Raw genomic sequence first — 25,643 nt, 5'->3', positions numbered from 1 at the left:
CAGAGAGAAAGAGGCATAACAAAAGTTTGCAAAAATGAATCCATAAATAATTTATTTCTTCCAAGAACTCAAGCTCTTACATAAAGAAGCGATCATGTCTTTTATGTTGTTTTGTTCTCTTTAGGAGGAAATCCTATTGTATTGTTGTATAAAAGTTGTATCAGAAAAGTTGTATAAAGGTAACCTTTTAATCTGAAATAAAAACTAATTATGCAGAAAACCAGGCAAGAGGAAAGAAAATTTCATTCATTGAGCCCTTCCCATGACCCTGAGGAAATGAATAAAAATGAGAAATTGTATTTTTTCAATGCTACATTCACTTTTGCTCTCCTCACATCATTGCTTAAGTTCTATTGTGTAAGATATCACCACTCCCTATGATTCACTATTTAGTCATTGAAATTATCCTTGTTTTCGTTCTCTATTTTTTTTCCTTCATTTTTATTGCCTTTAGCAATGTGGATAATAAAAGGTGAAGAAAGCAATGGGAAGAAATAAAAACCCTCCCTATATGTATTACATATTTATGTGCTGCCTAATAAGTATTTCAGTGCAAAGTTATTTTTAACCCCTCTTTAGTCCATATTCTCAAATCCAATCCATCACCAAACCCTGCCAAATTTCTCAGCAAGGTTTCACAGATCTTGGTCTCTCTCATCCTTTCTGCAGCTCCACCCTAATCCCTGGCTTCCATGCTTGGATCACTTCAGCCACTTCCAAGTAGCTCTTCTGGCTTCCATTTACTCAAAACAGAAACCTTCATTTCATTCATTCTTACCAAACACAGAATGTGTATTTACATCAGTGATCAAATTAAGGTAATGATGTAAACTATTACCCCCTATCTTAGAATCTGAACTAAATATTGAAAAAGAAAAAACCTGAAGAGCAGTGAGGGCTGGGCAACAGGAATTAAGTGACTTCTCCAGGATCACCAGCTAGGGAGTGTCTGAGGCTAGATTTGAACCCAAGACCTCTCATCTCCAGGTCTGGCTCTCTGTGAACTGAGCTGCCTCTCTGCCCTGTTTGACTTTGAAAAAATACCTTAGTCTTTCCCTCCTCAGAATCTTCAATGAGTCCCCCAAAGAGTTTTCATCTCCTTTGCTTCAATCTGCTCATCAAGGAGTTAAGAATAAAAGAATCTCGATTCTCTGCATACAAGACTATATAATAATTAGCAACAAGAGAAGATGAAATGATCCTTCAAAGAAAACAGAAATTCATGTTTCTGACCAAGAGACCAAGAAGAGACCAAATCCATAGACAATTCTCCCACAAGAAGTACTTCTTCTAGGTCAAAAAGTCTGAGATAATTTGGTGTCTCATCTCTGTTCACAGATAAAAATTTGCCATGCTAAGTCAACAAATAAATTCCAGACAAAATATTGATTCTCCTATATATTGTGAGAGTAGCAAACAATATTGATTGGTGGAAATATTAGGGAAACACATTTCAACTTAAAGGGGGGACAACAATTAGCCATTTGAAGATGGAATAGCTCCCCAAAGGCAATGAGTTTCCAGTCATTGAAATGTTTGAATAAAGGTATAAGGACTGGAGTGACCTGAACGACCACTACAGTACCTTCAATTTCCAATATTGTGCCACTTTATGTCCAAAATAGAATGAATTTAAATTATTTTATATTTATTTAATCTAAAAAAAACTAAGATTATAAGAAGTAATTTGGATTCCTAGCCTTTGGGAATACTTTTATTCCTTCTTATGATGATTTTTTTAAACAATCTCCGAGATCATTTGTTCATCCATTGAAGAGTTATCTTCAAGCAGATGGGTCAGAATAAAAGAAATCTTCACAGAAATAACATTCCTGTGAAGGAAACTATTGATGTCTTCTTTTGGTCATTTCTATGGCATACATTGGTGAAAAATGAAGCCCAGTCCACTGGGCTTTTACAGAAGAGGCAGACTAGACAATAATACTAAAAGCAGTAGGCTTTTGTTTGAACTCTCTCAGTGGAGGGCAGAAAGCTTCAGATAAGATGGCAGAAGAGGTCAAAGACAATCAAAGACAACTACGAGAAGGGACAACCCTGGCTATACTTAGGAAAGTCACCTAAATCTCAGACACAATGATATTCAGACTACAGGTGAAGGAAGGGGATTGATTACTTACAGTCCTGAGAGAGAGAACCCTCAAGACTTGGATTATAATCTCTTAAATCTCTTTCGGCTCTAAACATCTAACAAAGACACCCTCTCTAACAGTCAAGGGGAATCCATTATCATATGAGGGAGCCCATTCGATCTGGGGATGGCTCTTCTTAGAATCATAGATTTAGAACTGAAGGGACATAGGAGAAAGATTTTTGTTGCATAAAACCTAATTTTATCTCTTTGCAACTTTGACCCATTTCTCCTCATTCTATTTTCTAGAGATTAGCAGAACATGTCTTATAAGAGAAATAATGTGACATGAGAGTTTGGGAAGGAAGGCACTGGCAGGTGGGAGCATCAGGAAGCAAGAAAAACAATGAGTAACTTTAATGTAGTGCTCTAAGGTTTACAAAACACTTGTTATTTCAGTTGAAAAGCTTCATGAAGAAGTCCTTGCCTGAGCTGAGTTTTGAAGGAAGTGAAGGAATCTTCAGACCAGGATCTCTGGAATTAATTTATTACTATCAATATTTCTAGGACTACAGATCTTAATCTATTTTCTTTAAACTGCCTTTTAAATTTTTGGATGCAATTTAATTCCTTTGTAATTTTATTTATTTTAATATATGCGCCTAGAAAAACATTATTTTGAGAAGAAATCCATAGGTTTTACTGGACTTTGCATAGATCTATAACATAAAAACAGTCCACAGAACTTGGGTCTATGCAGTCCTCCTGCTGATTATAGAATTCCAGGATAACAACTTGATCCACTGTCTAAACAGAATTCACTCTTCTATAGGAAATACAGGATTTTCGTTTGTAGTTTTTTTTCCCCCCTGTACTCATTCAATATTTCTGTAAAACCAGGAATTCGTGTTTCTTTGGGAAAGGTAGACAGGCTGATAAAGTCAAGTCATAGAAGACCACCATCACTCCCCTCCCCACAAGGATCCCTTTAGTAGATAAGGTGAAAGTTGCTCAGATGCCCTAATATGTGAAGGATAAAGGACTCCAATCTTTAATCCATTATAGTAAGAGAACTGATGAGAGCTTGTAGTCAGTTCTCTTTATCCGGCTTGGTATAACATGGAGAGGCCAAGTCTTAGTGGTGTTCTCTCTCAGGACTAGCTATGCCCAGATTGTTTCTTGAGTGCAGGAATTATTTCATTTTTTTCTTTGAATCCCATGGTCCTATCATAGGACCTGGCACATATCGGTTACCTCATGAGCTTGTTGGTTTATTGATTTGTTTGTTCAATCTAAAGACAGGGATTGAGGGACAGGTCTTGCTGCTGCCTCTATGATGTCTCATTATCTGGGGATTCTTAGAAGACCTTGTGTCTGGGAAATAAAATATCCTTCGCCACTGATTCTCACTGAATCTCCCTTCTTGTGCAACTGACTCCAGGAGGTAGGCAGAGAAATTGCCTTAAAAGATATGTCTCAAGTTTAGTTATAAAAAAGGAGATCAATAGGTAAACAGTGCCAAATGTGGGTAATGTCAGTAGCTATATCAAACACAGGCATGACAAATCAATCCTTCAAAAAAAAATGACCTATAAGAGTAAAACTCTGTCATGCTCAGTCAAGATTTAGGGTCCAGAAGGAATCAGAATATCAGCATTTTTATCCAAGTCCCTTTCTTGTTAGAGTCAGCAAATGTACTGGTTCACTATTGCCTATGAGGAGGAAAAAGAAAACATTATGAAAGTCTCCTAACTAGCACCAAAAATGGGAAGGAACTCTTCCACGTTGTCTATTAGAGAACTATTATCAGTGTGTTAGAGGTATCCCAGGAGCAATTTCAAGAAAGATTTCAAGAAAAATCCTTCCATTTCAAGAAAGCCATCCTTAGTCCAGTTCATAGATAATCCTCCATGATGCTCATGGAATTGGATTATAATGGGGTAGGATCCCTGGGACATCCTCCATTCATCTAATAAATATTTCTAGACAATTCCAGATGCTTTGTGGAGCAAGGATCATCAACTCCAAGCCCCAGGAATTCAGGGACTTCAAAGTTTTAAATGAGTCTTTCAAGAGTACTGGGTCCTTGGGGGTCTAAAGCAACTGTTATCACCTCTCCATGGATTCTGGAGTCCTCTAGTGAAAGACTCACAGTACCCCGGGGAACACTGCCATATTTAGCTATAAACCATCTGTCTAAGGCACCAAACAATATTGTTGCCACTCACAAGAACTAACACATTAATGAGATTAGGCAAACACCCAGAAAGGAGAATGATGGATGAGGATGCAATGCAAGGGGGAAGAAATGGAGAAAGGTACAGCCAAAAAAAGGAAAGAAATTCTCATCTACGTAGGTCCAAGTTGAAAAAAAGAGAAAGTTACCAACAGAAAAAAAAGTGGGTCTGAAATCCAAGAATTGGGACATGTCAGGAAACTAGTTATTGGGTAAAGATTCAGGGTGATAAAAGATTAGGAAGTCAAAATGGAGGGTGTCCCAGTGAGTGGACCATTTGCACAATTCAATCTGTTTCACCAAAGCTATGGTCCTTTCATTGTAGCTGCTTGGAGTCTCTGCCCCTTAGTTATTGCTGATGTGTTGGCATGGACATAGGAGGAATCTGGTATACCTCTTCCTTTTTTCAGATGACCCTCATAGAATGTGGGCACAGATATGGCATATCTTCAGTATAGATATTCTTTCTACATTTCTCCTGCAATTTCTGTCCATATCTTTCCAAAACATTAGAGGGAAGAGGTAGGTACAATGAAAAGCCAGTAATCCTGTATCCAAAGGATGAATGTATGTGCCAGTCCCATCCCTGTTCTGATTACCTGTATAACCTTGGGCCAATCACTTAATATCTCTGTATTACAGTTTCCTCAACTGTAAAATGAGATGGTTATATTAGATGGCGTCTTATACCAAGCAGCTCCCAGTACCAGATCGCCAAGTACCCCATGGGGTACCATCCCAACATCTTGGTCTTCCTGGGTCTGTAAATACTTCTTGGGTGCCAAGATATGTGAGTTGTCCATCTCTTCATTTGAGTAGTCTATTATTTTTTCTAGGCATTTAAGTCTTCAAAAACACAACTTTTATGCCATTTCTCACATGCCAGTCATTATTTGTACTATATATGTCCCCACCTTTGGGAACAGAAAGAAGCAGAATATCTTTGGCCAATGGGGTGCTTCGGTTGAAATCAGGTAAACAAAACTGGCCTCTCATTTCTAAAGGAGAGGAAACACCCAATGTACTTTGGCAGACTCACAGGTAGCCCAGCCAGTAGAATAAGGAGTCATTCCAAATCTATCTCAAAAACACCACATTTTGTCAAGGAAAACCAGGTCCATACTTCAAACAGTCTGTGGAATGATACAGTCATCATTCACTGGCAATGAACACAGTACGTGCTAGTATGAAATTTATATTTAGCCTCAAGCAAAAACAAACTGCAATTCAGTCAAAACAAACACAAATCCCCAGTTTTCATATTAAGGGGTGGAAAGAAGCAATCTTTCTTAAAATATTGCTGCTCCCCAGAACTCCTTATACACGTTAATTTAGAATGAAATTCAGGATGAATCAGAGTAGGGTACAAATTAAAAGTTGTTCTCATTACCAAAATACAGATGTAATGATTACTTTGCATGTGGGGGGATGGGGGGAGGTGTGATTTAGGGTGTGTATGTGTGTGTTTTGGGGGAATCCAAGTGAATTAGCCTCTAGACAAAATACTCCAGGTAAATAGGCTTTAACTTGATATTTCCTCTGTCATTATTCTTCCTTGGGAAACCTCCTATTATTTTCTCAGGACTTTCTCTGAGTCCTAATTACATGTAGACCACACACTTTGATACCTAATCATGTTTCAAGTGTCACCGTTTTCTGTTCCAAACTAGACTATAAACTCTCTGAGGCCAAGGATTATATATTTATGTCTTTTGTAATCTACATGGCACCTAGCAGTTAACTGATCAATATATTACATGTTGAGTTATTGATAACGTTGAATTCAATATGTGCAAGTTTCAGGCAGTAGAACAATACTTTCCTTTTCAATTGTGTACTTTTTTGGTCATAGAATCTGAAAAACAGCTGCTTGATCTCGTGGGTCGAGGGGGATATGATTGAGGATATAGACTCTAAATGATCACCCTAGTACAAATATGGATAAAATGGAAATAGGTCTTGATCAATGACACATGTAAAACCCAGTGAAATTGCACGTCGGCTACGGTGGGGGTGGGGGGAGGGAGGGAGGGAAAGAACATGATTCTTGTAACCATGGAAAAATATTCTAAATTAACTAATTAAATAAAATTTAAAAAAAAATTAGGAACTTCAGCAGGTAAAAAAAAAAAGTTAGTCCCCTGTGGACTGTGTCTACTCTTTAACAGGAAAAGATTATAACCTATCAGTCTCCCTTGAAGAGATAGCACAGTTTAACTTAGATATCCTCAAAGGAGACACTTGGATTTAATATAGGTTTACCATATTAATGTCTACTTCTTAAATGATCCGTCTACATCTCAACTCCTAAATTCTCTGTTTCCTAACTCTCAGTGGAAACTCATGTGATAGTAGTTATATCATAGGAAGTCAATTCTAGTGGTTTTAATTAGTCTGTGTTAAGCAGTTTGTGTTCTCCTAATGAACTCATAAAAGAGACCCCATGAGACTGTTACAAATAAAAGAAATAAATTACATTTACATTTTTCAAAAAATCTTCAACTCCATTATTTCATTTGCTCCTGACAACAACCCCATTGGGTATATAAGGCAGGTGTCATTATACCCATTGAACAGATTGAGAAACTGAGGTAAAGTGACTTGACCATAGCTAATTAGTGACAGAATGGAGACCAAGTCCCAGGTCTGGCTCACATCATCTTTTGCTGTTTCTACTTCTACATGCCATCTTGTTCTATAATGCATTGACAAAAGAGTCGACAAATATTCATTAAGTGCCTTCTCAACATGGAATTTAAATAATGAGCCAGAGGAAGAAATCTAGAATCCATATGATTGTCTTCCTTTTGGGAAGCTGGAAGAGTAGGGGACAAACGTGTAAGTCTTCAGGATCTAGACCAAACTCCAGGCAGATAAAGCAATGGCTTTTGGCCATTTGGCCAATCCCATTTGGCCAAGGTATGGCAGATTCATGATCGCTGCCTGAAACTAGAAATAAGGGTCACTGATGAGACCCAGGACAAGAGAGCCCACTGGCCTGGAAACAATATTTGTTGTAACACAATTCCACTAACCTGGACAGGTTTGAAGAGATGATGGTCAGAGCACACATGGCTTTTTGGGATCTTAGAAGTGAGAAGACCCAGAACTGCCACTGAAGAGATTGTGGGACTGGAGGGGATTCAAACAGCCAGTCTCTAAGTATAGGAACTGAGTGAACCCCAGTGACTCCATCTTGTGACTCAATTCTGGAACAAGCTCAGTTGCCTTTCTATTCAATGAAGGGTCTAGTCCAGTTTCTGTTTTGTAAGAAAATCTATCCAATCGTGGGAATTGGGAGAAAACCGTATTGCATTGTTTGAACCTCGCCCTGTGTGGCTGGGAAGCTGGACCACCTCTACCCGCTGCTTAGCCACTCTGAACTAAGGACCTACGTTATGCTCACCAGAAACCAGTCAGATCTGAGCCTGATGTAAGGAATTTTCTCACAGTTGTACATCTCAAGCAACTGATTGATGGTTTCTTGGCACCAGACTAGCACATTTCCATGTTCCTTTGATAGTATACAGACACTTGGGGAGAATGGAGCACCTCTTTTTCTGAATTCTGAGAACTGAATCTGTTCATTCTCCTCCTCCCAACTTGGAAAGTCCCTAATCTTTCATTCAATTAGAAATGAGATTGCCTAATGTGATTTCCTTTTAAATAATTGTCCTTATTTGATGAATTGTTTTTAATGTATAAAATTCCGTCTCTCCCTCTACTTGAGGTCCAGCCTTAAGCTGAGGAAGGAGCCTGATCTCAATTTGTCAGGCAACTGGCACGCAATGCTTACTTAATAAATTGAAAAGGTCAGCAGCTCGGACCCTTTTATTTCCTCAATCCTTTTATCTTTCTCCTGCTACACCGGGGAATTGTATGATATTGGGCAAGTTACTTCCTCTCAATGAAGTTCCAGTTCCTCATTTATAAATGGGGAGGACAGGATTAGAGAACCTCTGAGATCCTTTTTTTTTTTAAGATCTAAAATTACGTGATTTAAGCTATAAATTGGTTAGATTAAAAAGCCCTCAAAGAAAATCTGTGAAACACTATCTCCATCCCACTCTATCCCCCCAAACTATCTTTCAATTCTAGCAACTGTACCATAGCAGTAGACTAACCCATGTAGCAAACAGTGATCAGAGATGGTGTGCTTGTTAGAGACAAGTCTTCCTGCTGGACCACTGGCTTTACAAACATTGGTCGCCATGTCTACCAGACATGTCAACTAGAGAGTTACCAGCTTCAACATTGACACTTTTGAGTCTCAGACAATGTCCATGAACAAAACGAGTCTCAACTCTATGTGCTGTGAAAGGTCAGGCTCTTAAGTGGAAAGCCCTAGTACCCTGGACAAGTCAATAAGACTGTCACTTGAAGAGAGTTCATGGGTCTCTGTTAGGGCAGGGGATTTACTTCCCATGAATTCTCTATATCAATGAAATAAGGGGTCCAGACCAAAACCAAAATCAGAATCTATGGATTCCATTGAGGAAGAAACACAAAAGTCCTCAATCACACATTTAGGGACCATCTAACTTCTCATTTGGCAGATAAGGAAACTGAGGATCAAAGGGAGAGGGACTTGTTTCAGGTCGTTCAGCAGTTGAGGCAGGATTCAAACATAGGTCTTTGGATTCCCTATCCAGTGTATGTCCACCATGTTGCCTCTCTAATGAACCAAATCATGCAGCATCAGAGCTAGAAGGAAACTTAGAGATCAGTTAATTATGGAGAAGAAAAAAAGTCAAGTGATTTGTCCAAAGTTAGTTACAGAACTTGGTTGGAAATACCCAGTCTACCATCCCAGTCTAGAGAAACTTTCTGTGACAGCACAGCTTTCTATTCCTTAGTAGAATAGAAGATTAACTGCTCTTGGAAAGAACAGGAAACCACTTATGGCCAAAACGGCCAAGTTGATTCTTACCTTTATATTCTGGGAGGCACACACACTCGTAGCTATTCACAAGATCCCTGCAAGTGGCCCCATTCTGGCAAGGGACTGAAAGGCATTCATTATCTTCCTCTTCACAATAAAGTCCGTGATAACCTATAAGACAAGAGGACAGAGAATGCTAGGAAACATTTCTACTTCAAAACTCATTTACTGGTTTCTAGGACTCACATGTCCAAAGTGACCTTAGATTTCATCTGCCAACACTGTCATTTTTCAGAAAAGGAAACTGAGGTCCAAAAAGATTAAAATCCAAGGGCATACAGGTAATAAATGGAAAATCTGGGATCAAAACCAGATTTTCAGACTTTTACTCTCCTCTTCCTTTTAACTGGTCATCATGAAAGATAGTTGACTTTTTACAGAGAGTATGATATTTTTTATGTAGGATTTAAGGAGCTGGGGGTCCTGGTTACATAAATCTAAAAAGCATATTGGGGAAAGACAATTAAAGCATTGGCCATCTCTGACCTACATTTTTTATAAAGCAGAGGGAGAGAGGGAGAAGGGAAGAGAAAGTGGGGAGAAGGTTAAAAAGACAGACAGACAGTAAGGAGAAAGAGGAACAGGGAAAGGGAGGAGGGAGTGAGAGAGAGAGTGTTGATAGAGAGGGTGGTATAGATGTCAGAATGGATGCTGAACCACAGAAGAACCCATCTGATGGTTTTGCAGAGGAGGTTTTGTCTGCCAACAATGTGCATCCTGCTTAACATAATTTTGTATTGCATAAACCAGTATGAGGAGTGCCTACAGCTTGCGGATAATGGTTTCTTCAGAGCACCATCAACATTTTGTGGTATTTTCTAAGGAAGAACTAAGGAATTTGTTATAGAAGCTGAGAGAATCGTCATCAACGCTTTTAGGTCAGAGAGATGATGCACTGAGATATGAGACTCAGCCTTAATTTTCCATTTTGTGTAATTCCATTAATCTCCTAGTGGCACCATAATGCAGATTTCACTAAATATATACATCTCTGTGTGGGAGAGGAGTCAGGTTTTGGATTTTTTTTTTTAAGGAAAAAGTGAAGGAAAATTTGATATTTGGGTTTTTTGGTACTTTTAGAAAATATAGCAAGTTTTTTTTTCAAGTTAACACATAACTATTTCTTGAATTATGCTTACTAATAAAGTTGTACCAAAGTTTAAAAGAGAGAGAATTAATAATAATCAATATACCAGATAATGGAAATGTGATTACTAGCTTTAATTCAATTAAAATTACTGAATTAAGTGAATGAGATTCCTTGTGCTCGTATAGAATATAGAAAATGTAAAAAAAAAAATCCATTCTAGAAGAGCAGATATTTTAGAAGTAGGAAGCAAAGTGTCGATATTCTAGCTAATTTGGATGAAATTTTTAATGTGTCTTTTTCCCTTTCGGCCCCACTTCTTGAAGTTTTATGTTGGTCTTAAAAATGGCTCCTTAAGAAGGTATGAAATTTCCTTGACAAGACTCACTCTTTACAAACTCCCATTACTCTAGTTGTCCTTGAACTAACCCTAATTTGCCATGAACTATGTGGATATGCAATGCTCTATTGATTCCTTCTTTTAATATCTTTAACCTTTGGACTTGACCATCATAAAGATGTCAGCACATAAAGGGAGGAGAGTGACTAGAGATGAATATAGGGAAGAGAGAAACTACACACTCAGTAGGGCTTGGATCCTCAAGGAAACCTCTTGCCTCCATAAATAGCATCAGCTGAACATTGGTGTAAAAGGGTAAAGATGCTCCCAGAAGATGCCACTGCTCAAGGTCAAATGTGAGGGAAGAAATCCATGCCTTGTCCTTCCCTTTATCTCCTTCCACATGACCCCACTCATCAAGACCATAATTATTTGAATCATATGGCCTCTCGCTTGGTCACTGCACCCCTATGTATGTAGCCTCCCTCATTAGGATATAAGCTCTTTTGAAGGAAGTGATCATCTTTGCTTTTGGATTTATATCCCCAACTCTTAGCACAGTGCTTAGGTCTTATATAAGGAATGCTTTTTCATTAATTCTTTCATTCATTCCCCAATAGATGATCAGGTTGAGGGCAAGGAGAGGAGGCTGACTTTTTCAGAAATCCTGAGTTGTTTTCCCTTGTGAGTCTGGAAGACTGTATGAGTTGTAAAAAGTTCCTAGGGGTAGTGGGGTTCACTGGAAGAAGGGAGTTGCTTGCCATTTTAGCAATGTCAAAAGCTTTTCCATTTTAATAAAGGCTCAACATCAGGGCAGTACTAGTTGTCTAGAAAATTAGACAGATCCCTGGGAGAGATTGAAGCTCACTAAAGAGGAAAGGAAAGTGGTTTTGATTATTTATGGGCTCAAGAATAACTCCTTGAACCTTCCACTGGAGGAAGTAAAGCCTGCCCCATATTCTACCTTGTTAGGCTGAGTGCTTGCATGATAGCTAGGGGGCCATTTCTTTTTCTATAGAGACTTATTCCTAAGAAAAATGTTGATGTTTTCACAGGAAAACCCAAGGTGGGGGCACAAGGAAAAGGATGATTTGTGAGAATTGTCTAAGATGGAATTCAACCCATTTACAGCAAAAACCTTAGCTTTAAGCTACAGGTTTCATATACACATTGCTATAAAACCATTGAATCTCAGAATTGGAAACAGCTTTAAAAGTAATTTAGGCCAACTCTTTTATGCAGCTTATTAGACGATTATCTCCCTGTGGACAGGAGTCTTACTTTATCTAAATTTTCCAGCACCCAGCAGTGTTCTACATACAATGGAATCTTAGTTAGCTTCTACTGGATGAATGAATAGATAATGTATGAATGATAGAAACTGTAATTTTCTTACATGGACATGAAAACCATTTTCTCCTCTACTTCAATTAGAAAAGTAATCATTCTGACCTAAATTAAATATTCATATTAAATTGAATTTAATTAGAATGGGAAAAACTAATGATAGTTTCTCTTTTTGTGCAGGAAAATAATGACAGTTAAAGGATAAATATGGTATTGATGTGTTTTGAAGTTTAAATGGGGGGGAGTTATCACATGACTACTTACCAAAACATTTGAATTTTAATGTAAGTAGCCCTAAATAAAGCAAAATATTTAGGAATATATAATTATTCTGACTGGAGATTTAACTCCTCAGCTTCTACATTCTTCTAAATTATAGAGAGAAAAGATAAGATTCCCTAAACTTTCAAAAAGATAGCCCATTTGTTTTGATCTCTGAAGACATCTATGCTGCTGCCAATTTTGCAAAAACAGCCCCATTTGGGGATGGGCCCTTCCCAGGCAGGGAGAAACATGTGAAGCCATTCAAATAGTATTAGTATTGTTGGCTCTAGCTTGAGATAATCAGGATAAATAAACGCCTGTCCAAGTGGGAATGAGTTCCGTTCACTCTCTTTGCCTTTGTAACTCATCAAAGCCAAATCCTCAAAGCTCAAATGTCTGTCTCATAAGACCCTTCTCATGGGTTCCATGGTTTATTTATTCTGCTTATCACAGATGTGGGAATAATTTTGTATTTGCCTTGTCAGTAGACTGACTTCCATCAAAAAGGGTAGATATTTTAGCTGGTTTGGATGAAATGTTTAATGTTTTGGGTTTTCCCCCCACCCTGTATTTGGATGGGGTTACTGATCTACCTAAAGAAACATATGTTGATAATGCTGCTGCTGCTGCTGCTAATGATGACTTTACTTGGGTTAGGAAAAAGAAAACCAAAATTGCAGCTATAGTTTTGACATATGAGTTCTACTCTGTAGCACCTACCTCGTGGAGCTGTCGTGAGGTTCAATACGTATAGACAAGACTTTGCGAACTTTTAGGTATTATAGAAGGGCTGTTTTTCCTCACCATCAAATACTTTTTTGTGAATTTACAGAACTATTTCCTCTCCCTCCAGCAGATTAGTTTGAACATTTCTTTCTAGTCTAATTACAAAATACACACCTCTTCCATATAGTCTATGAGACCTCCAAACTGGACTTCTTCTTGTTCTTCATACACAAACCCCACTTCCCACCTCCGTACCTTTGAACTGGTTCTGTCCCAAGACTTAAAGGACTCCACCTTGCACAGGAAGCCTTTCTTGCCTTCCGCCCTGACCCTCTCAGCTGCTAGCTATTGCCCTTGCCCCCTACCAACAGCCCACCGTGCCAATCAACTTGTAGTGATTCTGAACATGCTGAAGAAGGGGAAAACAAACCCTGTTTTTTGATCTCAGTAAACTTTAATCAAAACCAAAAAATGGGAGCTCCAGCCAGTATAAATTTCTGATTCAAAGGCCCTCCTAGGCCTGGACTGGTCCTTATATGGACTAATCACGTGCCAGGAAGTAGAGGGAGGCATGGTCCCTCCCTAACAAGGGATTCGTCCAATTCAAGACCAATCCCACGCCAGGAAGTAGGGGGGCGTGGTCCCTCAATATATGATTGGTCCATTCAAGACTACTATACCAGGAAGTAGGAGGGAGGGACCCCTGGGGCATGCTGGGAAATGTAGTCCCCAGCCAGGATGTAGTTGTTTTTTAACCCACAATTCTTTTATATTTGTATCTCCCCAGACTTGGCTAAAAATACCTTAAACACAGCTTTTGCTATTGTCCCATGACAGGCCCTTAATAAGTGTCTGTTAATTATTGATTAGGGGTAACAAGATGGTAAAAAAGTGAATGGGGCTTGAAGTCTGGAAGACTCATCTTCATGATTTTAAATCTGACCTTGAAGACTTACTCGCTGTGTGGCCCCAGGCAAATCATTTAACCTTGTTTACCTTAGTTTCCTCATCTGTAAAATGAGCTAAAAAAGGATACAGCAAATCATTCCAGACTCTGCCAAGAAAACCCCATATAGGGTCAGGAAGAGTTAGACACAACTTAAAATGACTAAATGAAAACAATTTTTGATTGATCTCTATTTGAAATCATTAAGAGAGTCTTTCCTTTAAAATGATCCTCCTTTGTCCTCTTTCATATCTTGGATTAGTGGACCAAGTACTGAACTTAAATTCAGGAGCCTTGATCTCTACTATTTACCATCTTTTGGACCCTGAACTAGTTGCTGCGCTCTAAGTCTCAGTCTACTTGTCTAAAAATGGAGGCAGAAAAGGGTTACCATATGCATTGGTGGAAGGAGTAATCACATGAAATCAATCATGGATTGTTGAGATATTAATTTCATTCAAGATAAATACATAACGCATTAAAGGCAACATTGAGATGATCTCTCTGATCATATGATAGAATGTCCTAAATGGAAAATGGCAAAGAACCTGAATATTTCTACATAAATATAAAAAAATGACTTCATACAAAACAAAATTTTGCTCTGTAAAGGAAGAACGGGCATCTCACTTCTCTCTTTGCAGAGTTTAGGGACAAGAGATAGTGCCTATTCTATACACTGTCATATAAGGTTGACAGATGGACTGCCTTTTCCCTCTTTATTTTTAAATCTTTGTCAGAAAGATCCTTTTAATTGAGGAGGGGATACATTTGGAAATTGGGATGATGAAAAAACAAGACATTAATAAAATAAGATTTTTAAAAATACTATCATGTTATCTTTGTGAATAATTAGTATAGACAAATAGTTCTTGGCAATGGCTGAGGATCTAAAGAAGGAAGTCTGACCCTAATTTTTATAAAATATTTCTCTTAATTTGAAGGCATAAAAGGTGTATTTATCAAATTGATGAATGACATAAAACTCGGTGAAGGCAGAAGCACAGCTAGATGACACTAGATGACACAGAATGTGTGGCTTGGTACCATCAGGATAGATTAAGATATAACAGGTTTGAAGGATGAAACAAAACTAACAGGATCAAAGGCAGGTTTAAGCCTGTAAGTACCTCTGGAGGACAGAATAAGGACCAAGGGCACTCCAGTTATTTCATCAGGCTTGCACAAACAATGGCACTGTGTTTGGCGACACTGGGAGCTATGGTGCTTCCTTTATGATAGGCAGACTTCAGTGAAATAGGACATTGTAAGTCTTTTTTTCTTTGTTATCTTGAGACTACCACAATGAAGAGCAAGACAGAATACTACCCCTCTGTGCTTCTGTGGCTACCTTGAAGGAATTATTTTCTTCCTCTTCTCTGGGGGATGAAATAAAATTATAAAATCCTTTTTGTCTCCATTAGGGAAATTAAAACATCCTAATAGGTCTCCCATAGCAGATAGAGATGCTTTGGGCAAAAGGAAAACAAAAGCTTTCATGATTATGTGGTTGTCAATGCTCCTTATAATTTTGATTAAATCCACTAATCACTACAAACCCTCTTAACAAATACCATTTATCTTACTTGTATTTTTCTAAATAAAATCCTTTAAAAACCAAATCTTAATAATTGAGTTCTTTCTTATACTTGTTTAGTAGTTTCAGTCACTTCTGACTCTTCATAATCCCATTTGGAATTTTCTTGACAAAGATACTGGAGTGGTTTACCATTTCCTTCTCTGTCTCATTTCATAGATGAGGAAACTGAGGCAAACAGGATTAAGTGACTTCCACAGGGTCATACAGTAGTGTCTGAAGCTGGATTTGAATTCAGATCTTCCTAACTCCAGAAGGGGGATTCTGTCCAATGTACCACCTAACTGCCCATAATAGGTTCTTCTTCAAGTGCTCTGGCCAGACTTGTGGGACTTCTCTGATGTATTAATGTCAATCATAATAACAGCTTATATTTTAATAGTGGCATGAAGTTTTAAAGCACTCAGCATAGATGCTACATCTAATTTAATCCTCACAAAATTCCTGTGGGTCAGGCTGCTAGTATTATCACCATTCGAATGAAGATCAGAAAATTTCTGGTGCCTGGCTCAGCAACACAAAGCTAGTAAGTGTCTGAGGCAGGATCTGAACTAGGTCTTCCTGACTTCAAATCCAGCCTTACAACTTGTCACTGAATCCATGTTAGAAAGGCTATGGCCAATAGGATGGGAACATCATGTAGGCTTTGCTTCTTCTTCGATCGGATTCTTAGAGGGAAATGAACTCAAATGTAATGGACAAGAAGGCACAAGCATGTGTACACACACAGAAAGAACAATAAAATAGCCATGAAAAAAGAAGGAAGTTCTGCAAGTAACCGTGGTTTCCTATTTGCGGATGGCCACTGTTGTTTCTCCCTTCTGCCGTCTGCTCTTTTTCATTTTCATTGCTCAATGGTATCAGGGCCAAAGGGGGAAGATATGGTAAAAAAAAAAACAAACCTCAAGTCACAAGATTTTTCTGCTTGTTAGCAATTCTTGTAAAATTTGAATGGGAGAACGAGCCAAAAACAATGGATGAAGTGAACCATTCACGCACAGAACCTCAGAACTTCTTTTCAAAATGCCTCATTTAACCATGGCCTGCCTTCCTTTGGTCTTCTTGATGTTCCAATTTAGCACATAATTAGGAGCAGACTCTAAGCCAACGTAGCCTCAGTATTCATGTTATGAAGCCTGGCTATGTTGTGGAAGCCTAATCCAGCCACCAAGTGGTATGCTCCCTCCATGCCTCTGTAAACAACATGGTGTCCCTAATGGTGATGCAATTGACCCATCATCCATACGGCATGCTAGGAATTGTTCTTCTAGGGGACGCTTAGCGTGTGGCCTTTTCCATGCTGTCCCATCGTCCCCTCTGGGAGGAAGGGCATGCCTTTGAAAGTGATTGGGCAGAGTTAAGGGTTCACAAGGTCCATGCCCACCAGCAGAGCAGCATTTATCCTACTGGGGATGAAACCCATATTCTTTTGCTCATTTAGAACCACGATATAATCCAGTGGCCTCTAAACTTCCTTGACTGTACACTCCTCCAGGTAAACATTTTTAAACCCTCCTCTTCTAAGTCTTTGAGTCAAAATGAAGTATGGGTTCCAAAGCTAAAGACCAGTGAGGGCTAGACAATTAGGATTAAGTGGCTTGCCAAGGTTGCAGAGCTAGGAAGTGTTTGAAGCCAGATTTGAACACAGGACCTCCTGGTTCCAGGTCAGATTTTCTATCCACTGAGTCATCTAGCTGTCCAAAACATTTTTTTAAGATGGTAAAAATGTACTTATATAAAATATGTGTGTATAGTACAGAATTAATAATCAACTACAGTATAAAAGGCAAAATAATAGAAATTGTAAAAGGATAAAATGAAGATGAAATGACATTTGATCCTATAGGCAATGAGGGGCACTAGAGTTTGGTGAATAAAGAGATGGTATGATCAGACAATCTCTTTTTGTAGCTATGTTGAGGATGAGTTGGAGCCAAAGATGATGAGGACATGCATTAGGGTGGTGGTCATACGAGAAGAGAGGAGGGGACTTGGCAATTGATTGGATGCAAAAAATAAGTGAGAATGGGGAGTAAGATGACTTAAAGATTAAAAAACCTGAGATACAGGGAGATTAGCAAGAAGTCTTTGGAAGGAAAGATAACAAAAATATGAGTGATGCACATTAGAACCTATTCATAGCTAGTCTCCCTATGGGCTTCACTCTGTCCCACCCAAATTGAAAGGGAGATGGGTTTATTATTCCCTGTTCACTGCCCACAGCCAGAACCTGTCTGGGGTGAGGAGTGCAATCCAAGTGGCTTTCAGGGGAGAAAAATGGAATTTCCCCAATAGCACCTCCCAAGGTCTATTGCTGTTGGTGCCCAGAGTATACGTAAGATCAAGCTCTTGGTAGAGAAGGTGGGGGGTAGGCAAAGGCTGAAAACTTACAGAGATAAAGCTGCTTGGGCAGTACTGGAAGACAAGAGTAGTTGTGGCTGGGTTGAAGATAAACTTCACAACTACATGGCGATAGCTGTATGTGACCCATCTTTCTGTCCTTTTATGGGTTGCTCACACAACCCTTGGGATAAGACTTTAACATTAACTCTGAAGATCATTCCTCTAACCAACTGAACTCATTAGTCCTAGATGAACAGAAGCCCTAAACAGCATACTAAAATGCAATTTAGAAACCAGGTCATGGAAATGACATTCTATGGCACAGGGATATCCCCAAATTTGATGCAACCCAACAAGCATTTTTTAAATTCCAGCTATGTGTAAACACCACGATAAATGCAGACAATTCAGACAGAAGAGGGGGAAATGGTCCCAGCTTTGAAAGACCTGAAAGAGAAACAAACAAGATGTCCTTATCGTCAAAATAGGGGTTTCATAAAGGACTTACTGTCATTCTTTCCACTATAACAATTCTAAATTTTGTGGCTAATTACAGAGCAATAAGGTGATCATTCACTAATATTTTAAATGTGCAACCTGATAACTGGCTGTCCCAGGAAAAGTCTGACCTCATTCATGTTGTTGTTTTTCTGGGACAGAAAAAATGAGTACATTCTAAGTGAATTTAGAGGATGTGGCGGGAGGTGCTGGTCTTATTAGAAGATGACTTTAAAAAGATGCAGAGCAATGGATGATTAAGTATAAACTATTTCCAATTAGTCTAACTTTAGGAAAATTGGATATTTTAATATGTGGAAGAGAATATCCTTAGAAAAGCTGAAATCTACAACAGTTATGAGGTCATTTCATATTTGTTTGAAATTAGGGAAGGGATCTGTGCTTACATTCAGAATTATAAGAAACTCCTCTAAATGATGGGCAACCACAGTGAAATGACCAGAAATCTGTTCTACTTCCTCTCCATTAGAGTTTCTGTTTTGGTTTTCTATTTAAAAACTTTGTTTAGGAAAAAGAGAAAGAGCATAGATTTGTAAGTGACAGCTTAAAACAGAGCCTTAAAGAGAAGACTTAGGTAAAGAAACAAAGAGACCTTTTAAGCAAGTATGTCTGAACTAAAACATACAAATAAGTGTTTTCCTTTCATGTAGTGACCCCAGGAGATATATGCTTATTTCTATAGTACTATCACCTCTAAAGACATTGCTAGAGCTCTTCTTTGGCAAATTAATTCAGGGCAGTTAACCAGGAACCCAAGAGAATCAGTCTCATCATTTTATTAAAATCATTCGTGATTAATGTGACTTTTAAAAAATGTTTCTTTTGGCCACTAGAGGGTAGTTTTCACCTACGAATCCTAGAATCCCAGCCTCCAAGTTGGAAGGGACCTCAAAGGTCACCTACGTAAACAGGGATGCCTCTTACAACATCTCTGACAAAGAAGACCACCATCAATAGGGCAACTATTATTCTTGACATGGTCGTCTTATATTTTTGTCTATAATGGAGTGATATCTCTATCTTGAGAGTTTCTGCCCATTGCTTCTAGTTTCCATCCTCTAGAACAAATTGAATACCTCCTTCCACATGATAGATCTTTAAATATCTGAAACTAGCTAGCACATCAACCCCCCTCCTCATTTTTCATTTCTCTAGACTCAGTATCTCCAGGTCCCTCGAGCCATCCTCATTTCACTTTGTCTGAAGTCCTCTCAGCTTCCTGATAGCTCTGCTAACCATCTGGATCTCTATTGCCCAACCACACCTCCTCCCCATTGAAGTTTTAGCCCAGAACAGGAGTCCATCACTATTTATTTATCCCTATTCATTGTCATATGATTTGGTCTAGACTTTGACATTATGGCATGAGAGGAAGAATTTTCACTCTGTGAGAAGGAAGGAAGGAAGGAAGGAAGGAAGGAAGGAAGGAAGGAAGGAAGGAAGGAAGGAAGGAAGGAAGGAAGGAAGGAAGGAAGGAAGGAAGGAAGGAAGGAAGGAAGGAAGGAAGGAAGGAAGGAAGGAAGGAAGGAAGGAAGGAAGGAAGGAAGGAAGGAAGGAAGGAAGGAAGGAAGGAAGGAAGGAAGGAAGGAAGGAAGGAAGGAAGGAAGGGAGGGAGGGAGGGACGGAGGGAGGGAGGGAGGGAGGGAGGGAGGGAGGGAGGAAGGGAGGGAGGAAGGGAGGGAGGGAGAGGAACAGATGGACAAAATCATGTTTAGAGACACAAAAACCAAAAATTCTTAATTTTATCTTTATAAAACCTTCATTTTTCCCACAAGAAGTTATTCTTTGAAATACTGATGGAATTGCCAAGGGCAGATCAATTATTTATTAGTTTTCTAAAATAGTTTGCCCTTGCTAAGCCATGACAGATAGAAATTTACTTAGTGGGTTGGGTAATAATAGCAAGGGCATTTAATAAATTTAAAATATAAAAATGGATTGCTTTCATAGTATGAAGAGGAAGAAATCCCAATTTGTTATTATTGATCTGTAGAGTTTTCCATTTTGTTATGGACTATGAATAGCAAAAAGGTTTTGAATGTTCTAAGGAGTAGTTTATTCTATGGAAAGAAAATGTCACTTTCTTTATGCAGATATTTTGAATATTTTAATAGCTATGCAGGTAAAAGAATTCATTATAATGATTTCCCCTGGTGGGGAATATGGTCTCATTAAAATGTATTACCCTCAGGTAAATAGGCCACTGCAGGGTGGGTAGTACTACAGTCTTAATTCCTCTGATGTTTAATGAAGAACTGGGAAAAAGATTGCCCAGAAATGTAATTTTCTTAAAGTTCTCAGTGTTTCCCTCCAAAAATTAATAAGCTTCCCTGACATATCTCACTGGACTGATTTTCTCAACCTATTTTAACTACAATGGGTATTGTGTGAAATTAAGAAAAAGCACTTGAGAAAATACCTGCAATGTTCTACTTATGGACAGAAGTTGAGCTTCAACAGCCCCTGACTTATTTTAAGCCAAGGTCTATCTTTCAGCAGTCCCTGTCCTATTTAAAAAAAAAAAAAAAACCTCAAAGATGAAGCAAATTCAGTGGTTGTGTTTTCATAGCTGTGCTACATGTGTATGAGTCCTTGCCTCAAAGCCAAATGGAAAACTCGCTGTATTCTTACCAGCATTCTGAAAAAGTCCATTTGGTAGGATGAGGGGGGAAGGGAAATGGAGAAAGTTTGGAAAGCTGGAAATCACAATCAATCTGCTATTCTATTAATGCATCAAAAGGGATAACTCAGCCTTTACTAGCTTTCTAAAGTGCTCTATTTTTAAAAGCCTCCTTTGACAGCTAAAGCATGACATATAAATATATATATATAATATATATATATATATAAAATATAGTTATTTATTCCTTTTCAAAAGCTGCAAATCTGTGGTTATAAAACCAGAAGTAGGTACTGTGGCAAAATCGTTTTTGCTTTTACTTCAAGTCATCACAACTAGAAAAAAATAATTGTATCCTATATGTGCATGTTTATAAATGTGTGTATGTCTTTACAGAGAGAAACCTATTCTAATCAAAGACTTCCACCAGCCTCAAATGAGAGCCAATAAGCTTATGCCAGAAGCACAATAAATGTACAAGGAGAAAATATAACTAAGACAGAAGGGTTAAAAAAAAAAGAAAGGAAGAAATCTGCAATTTAAAAGGAAGAAGGTGCAATCTCATAGCAAGAGTAAGGAATCATTGATGCTCCACTGGTACATTTTGATGTCAAGAGACTTTAAGGAAGACTCCCAGGACATTGGGTTGACTACTGGGATGAGTTTATATATATATATATATATATATATATATATATATATATATATATATATATATATATATATATATATTTCCTCATGTTGTCTCCCCTGATACCTAGCACCTAATTTGCACTTAGTAGGTGTTTAATGAATGTCTGTAGGTTGATTGTCTGGTTGACATGAATAAGAGTCACTCAAGAAGGGCAGGAATTTGCTATGTTGGAAGTGACATTAATGAAGTCACATCAATCCACTTGAAAATAAGTGTTTAAGTAATGTTAGTGCTTTATAGAGTTTTGTATGATTTGGGTTGACCTTTAAAAAAATCACTATGTCACAGCAAAGCACATGACTCCTATAGCATGACCCCTTTCTTCTTCAGCTATAGTAGCCAATGGGCGAAAATGAAATCAAGTTCTAATTTTTCCTTTATCATTTGGTGTCTGTGACTTTGAATAAGTCACATTACCTCTTCAGCCCTCAATTTCCTAATTTGTGAAATGAGCGGGTTGGATTCCATGATCTCCAAGGTCTCATTCTGCAATGTCAACTTCAGTGAGAACCATGTGCTAATGGCAAATGAGAAATATGGCGGCACGCTCATCATAGCCCTCAAGCAGAAAAATAAACTGACCATAAAATACAGAAACTAAGCAGTCAACCAGCTAGACACATTTGGGCTAACAGGAGCTACTTAAAATTCCTCCCAGGCTTCATTTCAGAGACAATAGAAATGAGCAAACAAACAAAAATTAATAGCTGCTACCTGACATAATGGAAGAAGGCACCCATATGGGGCCATGGTAGGGTTGCAGACTTGGGTCACTACTGTCCTCTTCCTCACCTACATCACAGGCTTTTCCCCAATCAGAATTTCTTCAAGCATCCCATGCACACAAAGAAACCAGAATCTGCACTGAGATTTGCAAGCTGAATAATTCATTCCTTTCTCCACCTATTTGATCCAGCTGCCCAGACTTTTCACCAGTCCATGAGGAGTCCTCCCATTTAGGCTCCAGGGGAATAAACAGCAGCAGCTAGCACTCAGATATGTGACATCCTTAATGCAGATGATCGATTCTTTTTCTGGGCTAGTTTGTTTTGCACTAAATAAGTCGGGGATATTTGAAGTCACAATTCAGTTGCCTTTAGAAATATTTTGCTCCTCCTCCATTAGTCTATTAGTATTCCTTAGTTAAAATTGGAGCCAAGTTAATATATTGGCGTGAAGTGGAACAAGCTTCTTGTGAATATCCATGAGAAACTACAAGCTTTTCACTTGAAAAGATGTCAGCCTTGCCAGCTCCAAGCCCACAGTGGGAAACCTAGACAGTACAGGACTCTGATATTCAGGGCTTAAGCCACAAAGAACTTTATAGAGAAAATTAACAACCTGAACTTCACCTGGAAGCAAACTGGCTTCCAGAGAAAACTTCAGAGGACATAAAATGTGATCTGTGCCCTCTAAGTAGAGCCAAGCCTATATTCTACACTGACTGTATCTACAGAGAGGTTATTAAAAGTGGCCTCCAGAAAAATACATCTGCTCACCCAGGAGGTCGGGCAGCAGTGAAATATCAAAAGCGTAGTTTTTATTGTGCCCGTTGCTACTACTTGGGATTCTTGGGGAACTGGAGAAGCTTAACCTGTAAAGTCAGAGGCAAAGCTTCCCCAGTCCTGGAGTTGGCTGTTTTTTTCCATTGGACAGTCCATCTCCTGCCTCCATGTCTTTTTCAGGCGGCTCCCAATTGGGGACCTAAAATTCCTTCCTTCCTCACTTCCACCTCTTATAATTGCTATTTTACTTTAAGTTGTTGTTGTTTAGTCATTTTAGTCATGTCTGAATCTTTTTTCATGGCAAGGATACTGGAATAGTTTGATATTTCCCTCTCTAGTTCACTTGATAGATGAGGAAACTGAGGCAAACAGAGTTCAATGACTTGCCTTTGGTGGCTATGATCAGATTTGAACTCAGGAAAATGAGTCTTCCTGATTCTAGACCCAGTGCTCTATCCACTGCACTACCTCATTGCCCTGGTTTCCTTTCAGATATAGCTCAAACCCACATACCCCCCATCCTTCAATTGTTACAGAATTCTCTTTGGATATTACTTTGTATTTATTTAGTATCTATATCTATATATATATATGTTATATTTATCCATGTGCATTTTGTGCTCACAGGAAAATGTGAGGTCCTTGGAAATGGGGACAATTTCTTTGTTGACCTCTGTTTCCCTAGCAGATAGCATTGTGCCTTATACATAGTAGGTGATTAATAAATGATTATTGGATTGAAGCTAATTGAGTTGAATTAAATAAGACCGCTTCCTATTTATGAAGTATGATTGCACTTCCAGGACCATTCTCTCCCTTTAGACATCTAGCATCGGCATATTCTCTTTGGACCTTTTTCTGGCAAAATCTATTCTCAGGAAATCATCTTAAAAAGTCATTTGCACAAAAACATAAAGGTTCAATAAGATTTAATCTCTCCTTTCTCCCAGGGCCATTTAAATTTTAACAGCACAAAGGTTTGAGCCATAGCAAGGAAACTTGAATGGAGAGCCTCGAGGCATTAGCAAAAAGGTAAAGAAATCTGACCTATTTGTAAGGTCAGCTCTTTTTTGGAATTCACTTTCTCTAAATGCTTTTCAGTTGGGCAGCTAGATGGCACAGTACATAGAATACTAGGTCTAGAGTCAAGAAGACTCATCTTCTTGAGTTCAAATCTGGTCTTAGATACTTCCTAGTTGTGTGACCCTGGGCAAGTCACTTAACCCTGTTTGCCTCAGTTTCCTCATCTGTAAAAAGAGCTGGAGAAGGAAATGGAAAACCACCTCAGGATCTTTGCCAACAAAATCTTAAATGGGATCATAATGAGTCAGATACAGCTGAAAATGACTCAACAACAACAACAAATACTCTTTAGACCTCCCTTCTAAATAAATGAAGCCTTTTGATGGCCACTCTTACCCACACACTCTGGGTAAAGTCAAAATGAAGCAGATAGCCACCAAAATAACACAGAACTTCTACTAGACTCCATGGCAAAGCAGAGCAGATACCTAAAAGTGGAGCCCAGCCATACTTTATTTAAAAAAGCATATTCAGCACAGTGCTACGAAGTCAGTGCATTGTCTATAAGTGGAGAGAAAGTTGGAAAGAGATTGAGGTCATCATCTATCAATGTCCTTCAGGGCTAACCTTGCATAGAGCCTGGAATCGTCCCCAACAGGACACACAGAAAAGTGGGTGAATTAGGAGAGACTTCAGCCGTATGCTTCAAAACAGCAAGTTCAGAAACGAGGACAGAGAAAACCAAATCAAGAAATCCAGTCTGCCTTTTCCCAAACTTTCGCACAAATTTCCAATCAATAAGGAATTAAGCAACAGTCCAAATTAAAAGGCTCTAAAAAGATAAGGCATGCAGGTCAGTCTCCAATCTTGCTCTTCACCTTCACAGAAAACTGATCCTGGCAGATGTCATACTATCAACAATGAATGGCAGGACAACGCCTCGAAACAGGAAGGTCTGAGAGATCAAGTGATCTTTTCTTTTTCCCCACAGTGAGGTTTCTGTTTATTGAGATTATCACAAATTTTAACATATAAAGACAGTTGAAAACATGGTAGAGGCTTGGGCTGTATTCTGCATCATGGTAGAGGTATTGGTTGTTTTGTTGGACAATTCTTGAAGCTCCGAAGAACTCAGCTTGAACGATCGAGTGATCCCTCGGAGTGTGAATGCTGACCAAGGATAGCTTGTGTGGTTAAATACTGGGGTGTTAGGATGCCAAAGGTATCCTATAACGAATACATTATATTATATTTTATGCATTTATTATAGGATGTATATTCTATATATAAATATATATGACATATATTATATTCTATATATAAATATATTTTGTATAATATATAATGATATATAAAAATAATATA

General features: G+C 38.5%; 1 protein-coding gene across 1 annotated transcript in view; it reads right to left on the bottom strand.

Annotated features, from left to right (window-relative positions):
• DNER (delta/notch like EGF repeat containing) overlaps window positions 1–25,643 on the bottom strand; it is a 371,868-nt gene that overhangs the window by 36,210 nt on the left and 310,015 nt on the right. The window contains exon 9 of the mRNA XM_056807062.1: window positions 9,256–9,378. Within this exon, the coding sequence (XP_056663040.1) occupies window positions 9,256–9,378 (123 nt within the window). The remainder of the gene's footprint in view (window positions 1–9,255; window positions 9,379–25,643) is intronic.

This window comes from Monodelphis domestica, chromosome 8 (genome assembly GCF_027887165.1).
Source record: "Monodelphis domestica isolate mMonDom1 chromosome 8, mMonDom1.pri, whole genome shotgun sequence".
NCBI classification, from domain to species: Eukaryota; Metazoa; Chordata; class Mammalia; order Didelphimorphia; family Didelphidae; genus Monodelphis; species Monodelphis domestica.
Note: the sequence above shows the minus strand (reverse complement) of the source record. Positions and strands in the feature narration are given on the sequence as shown.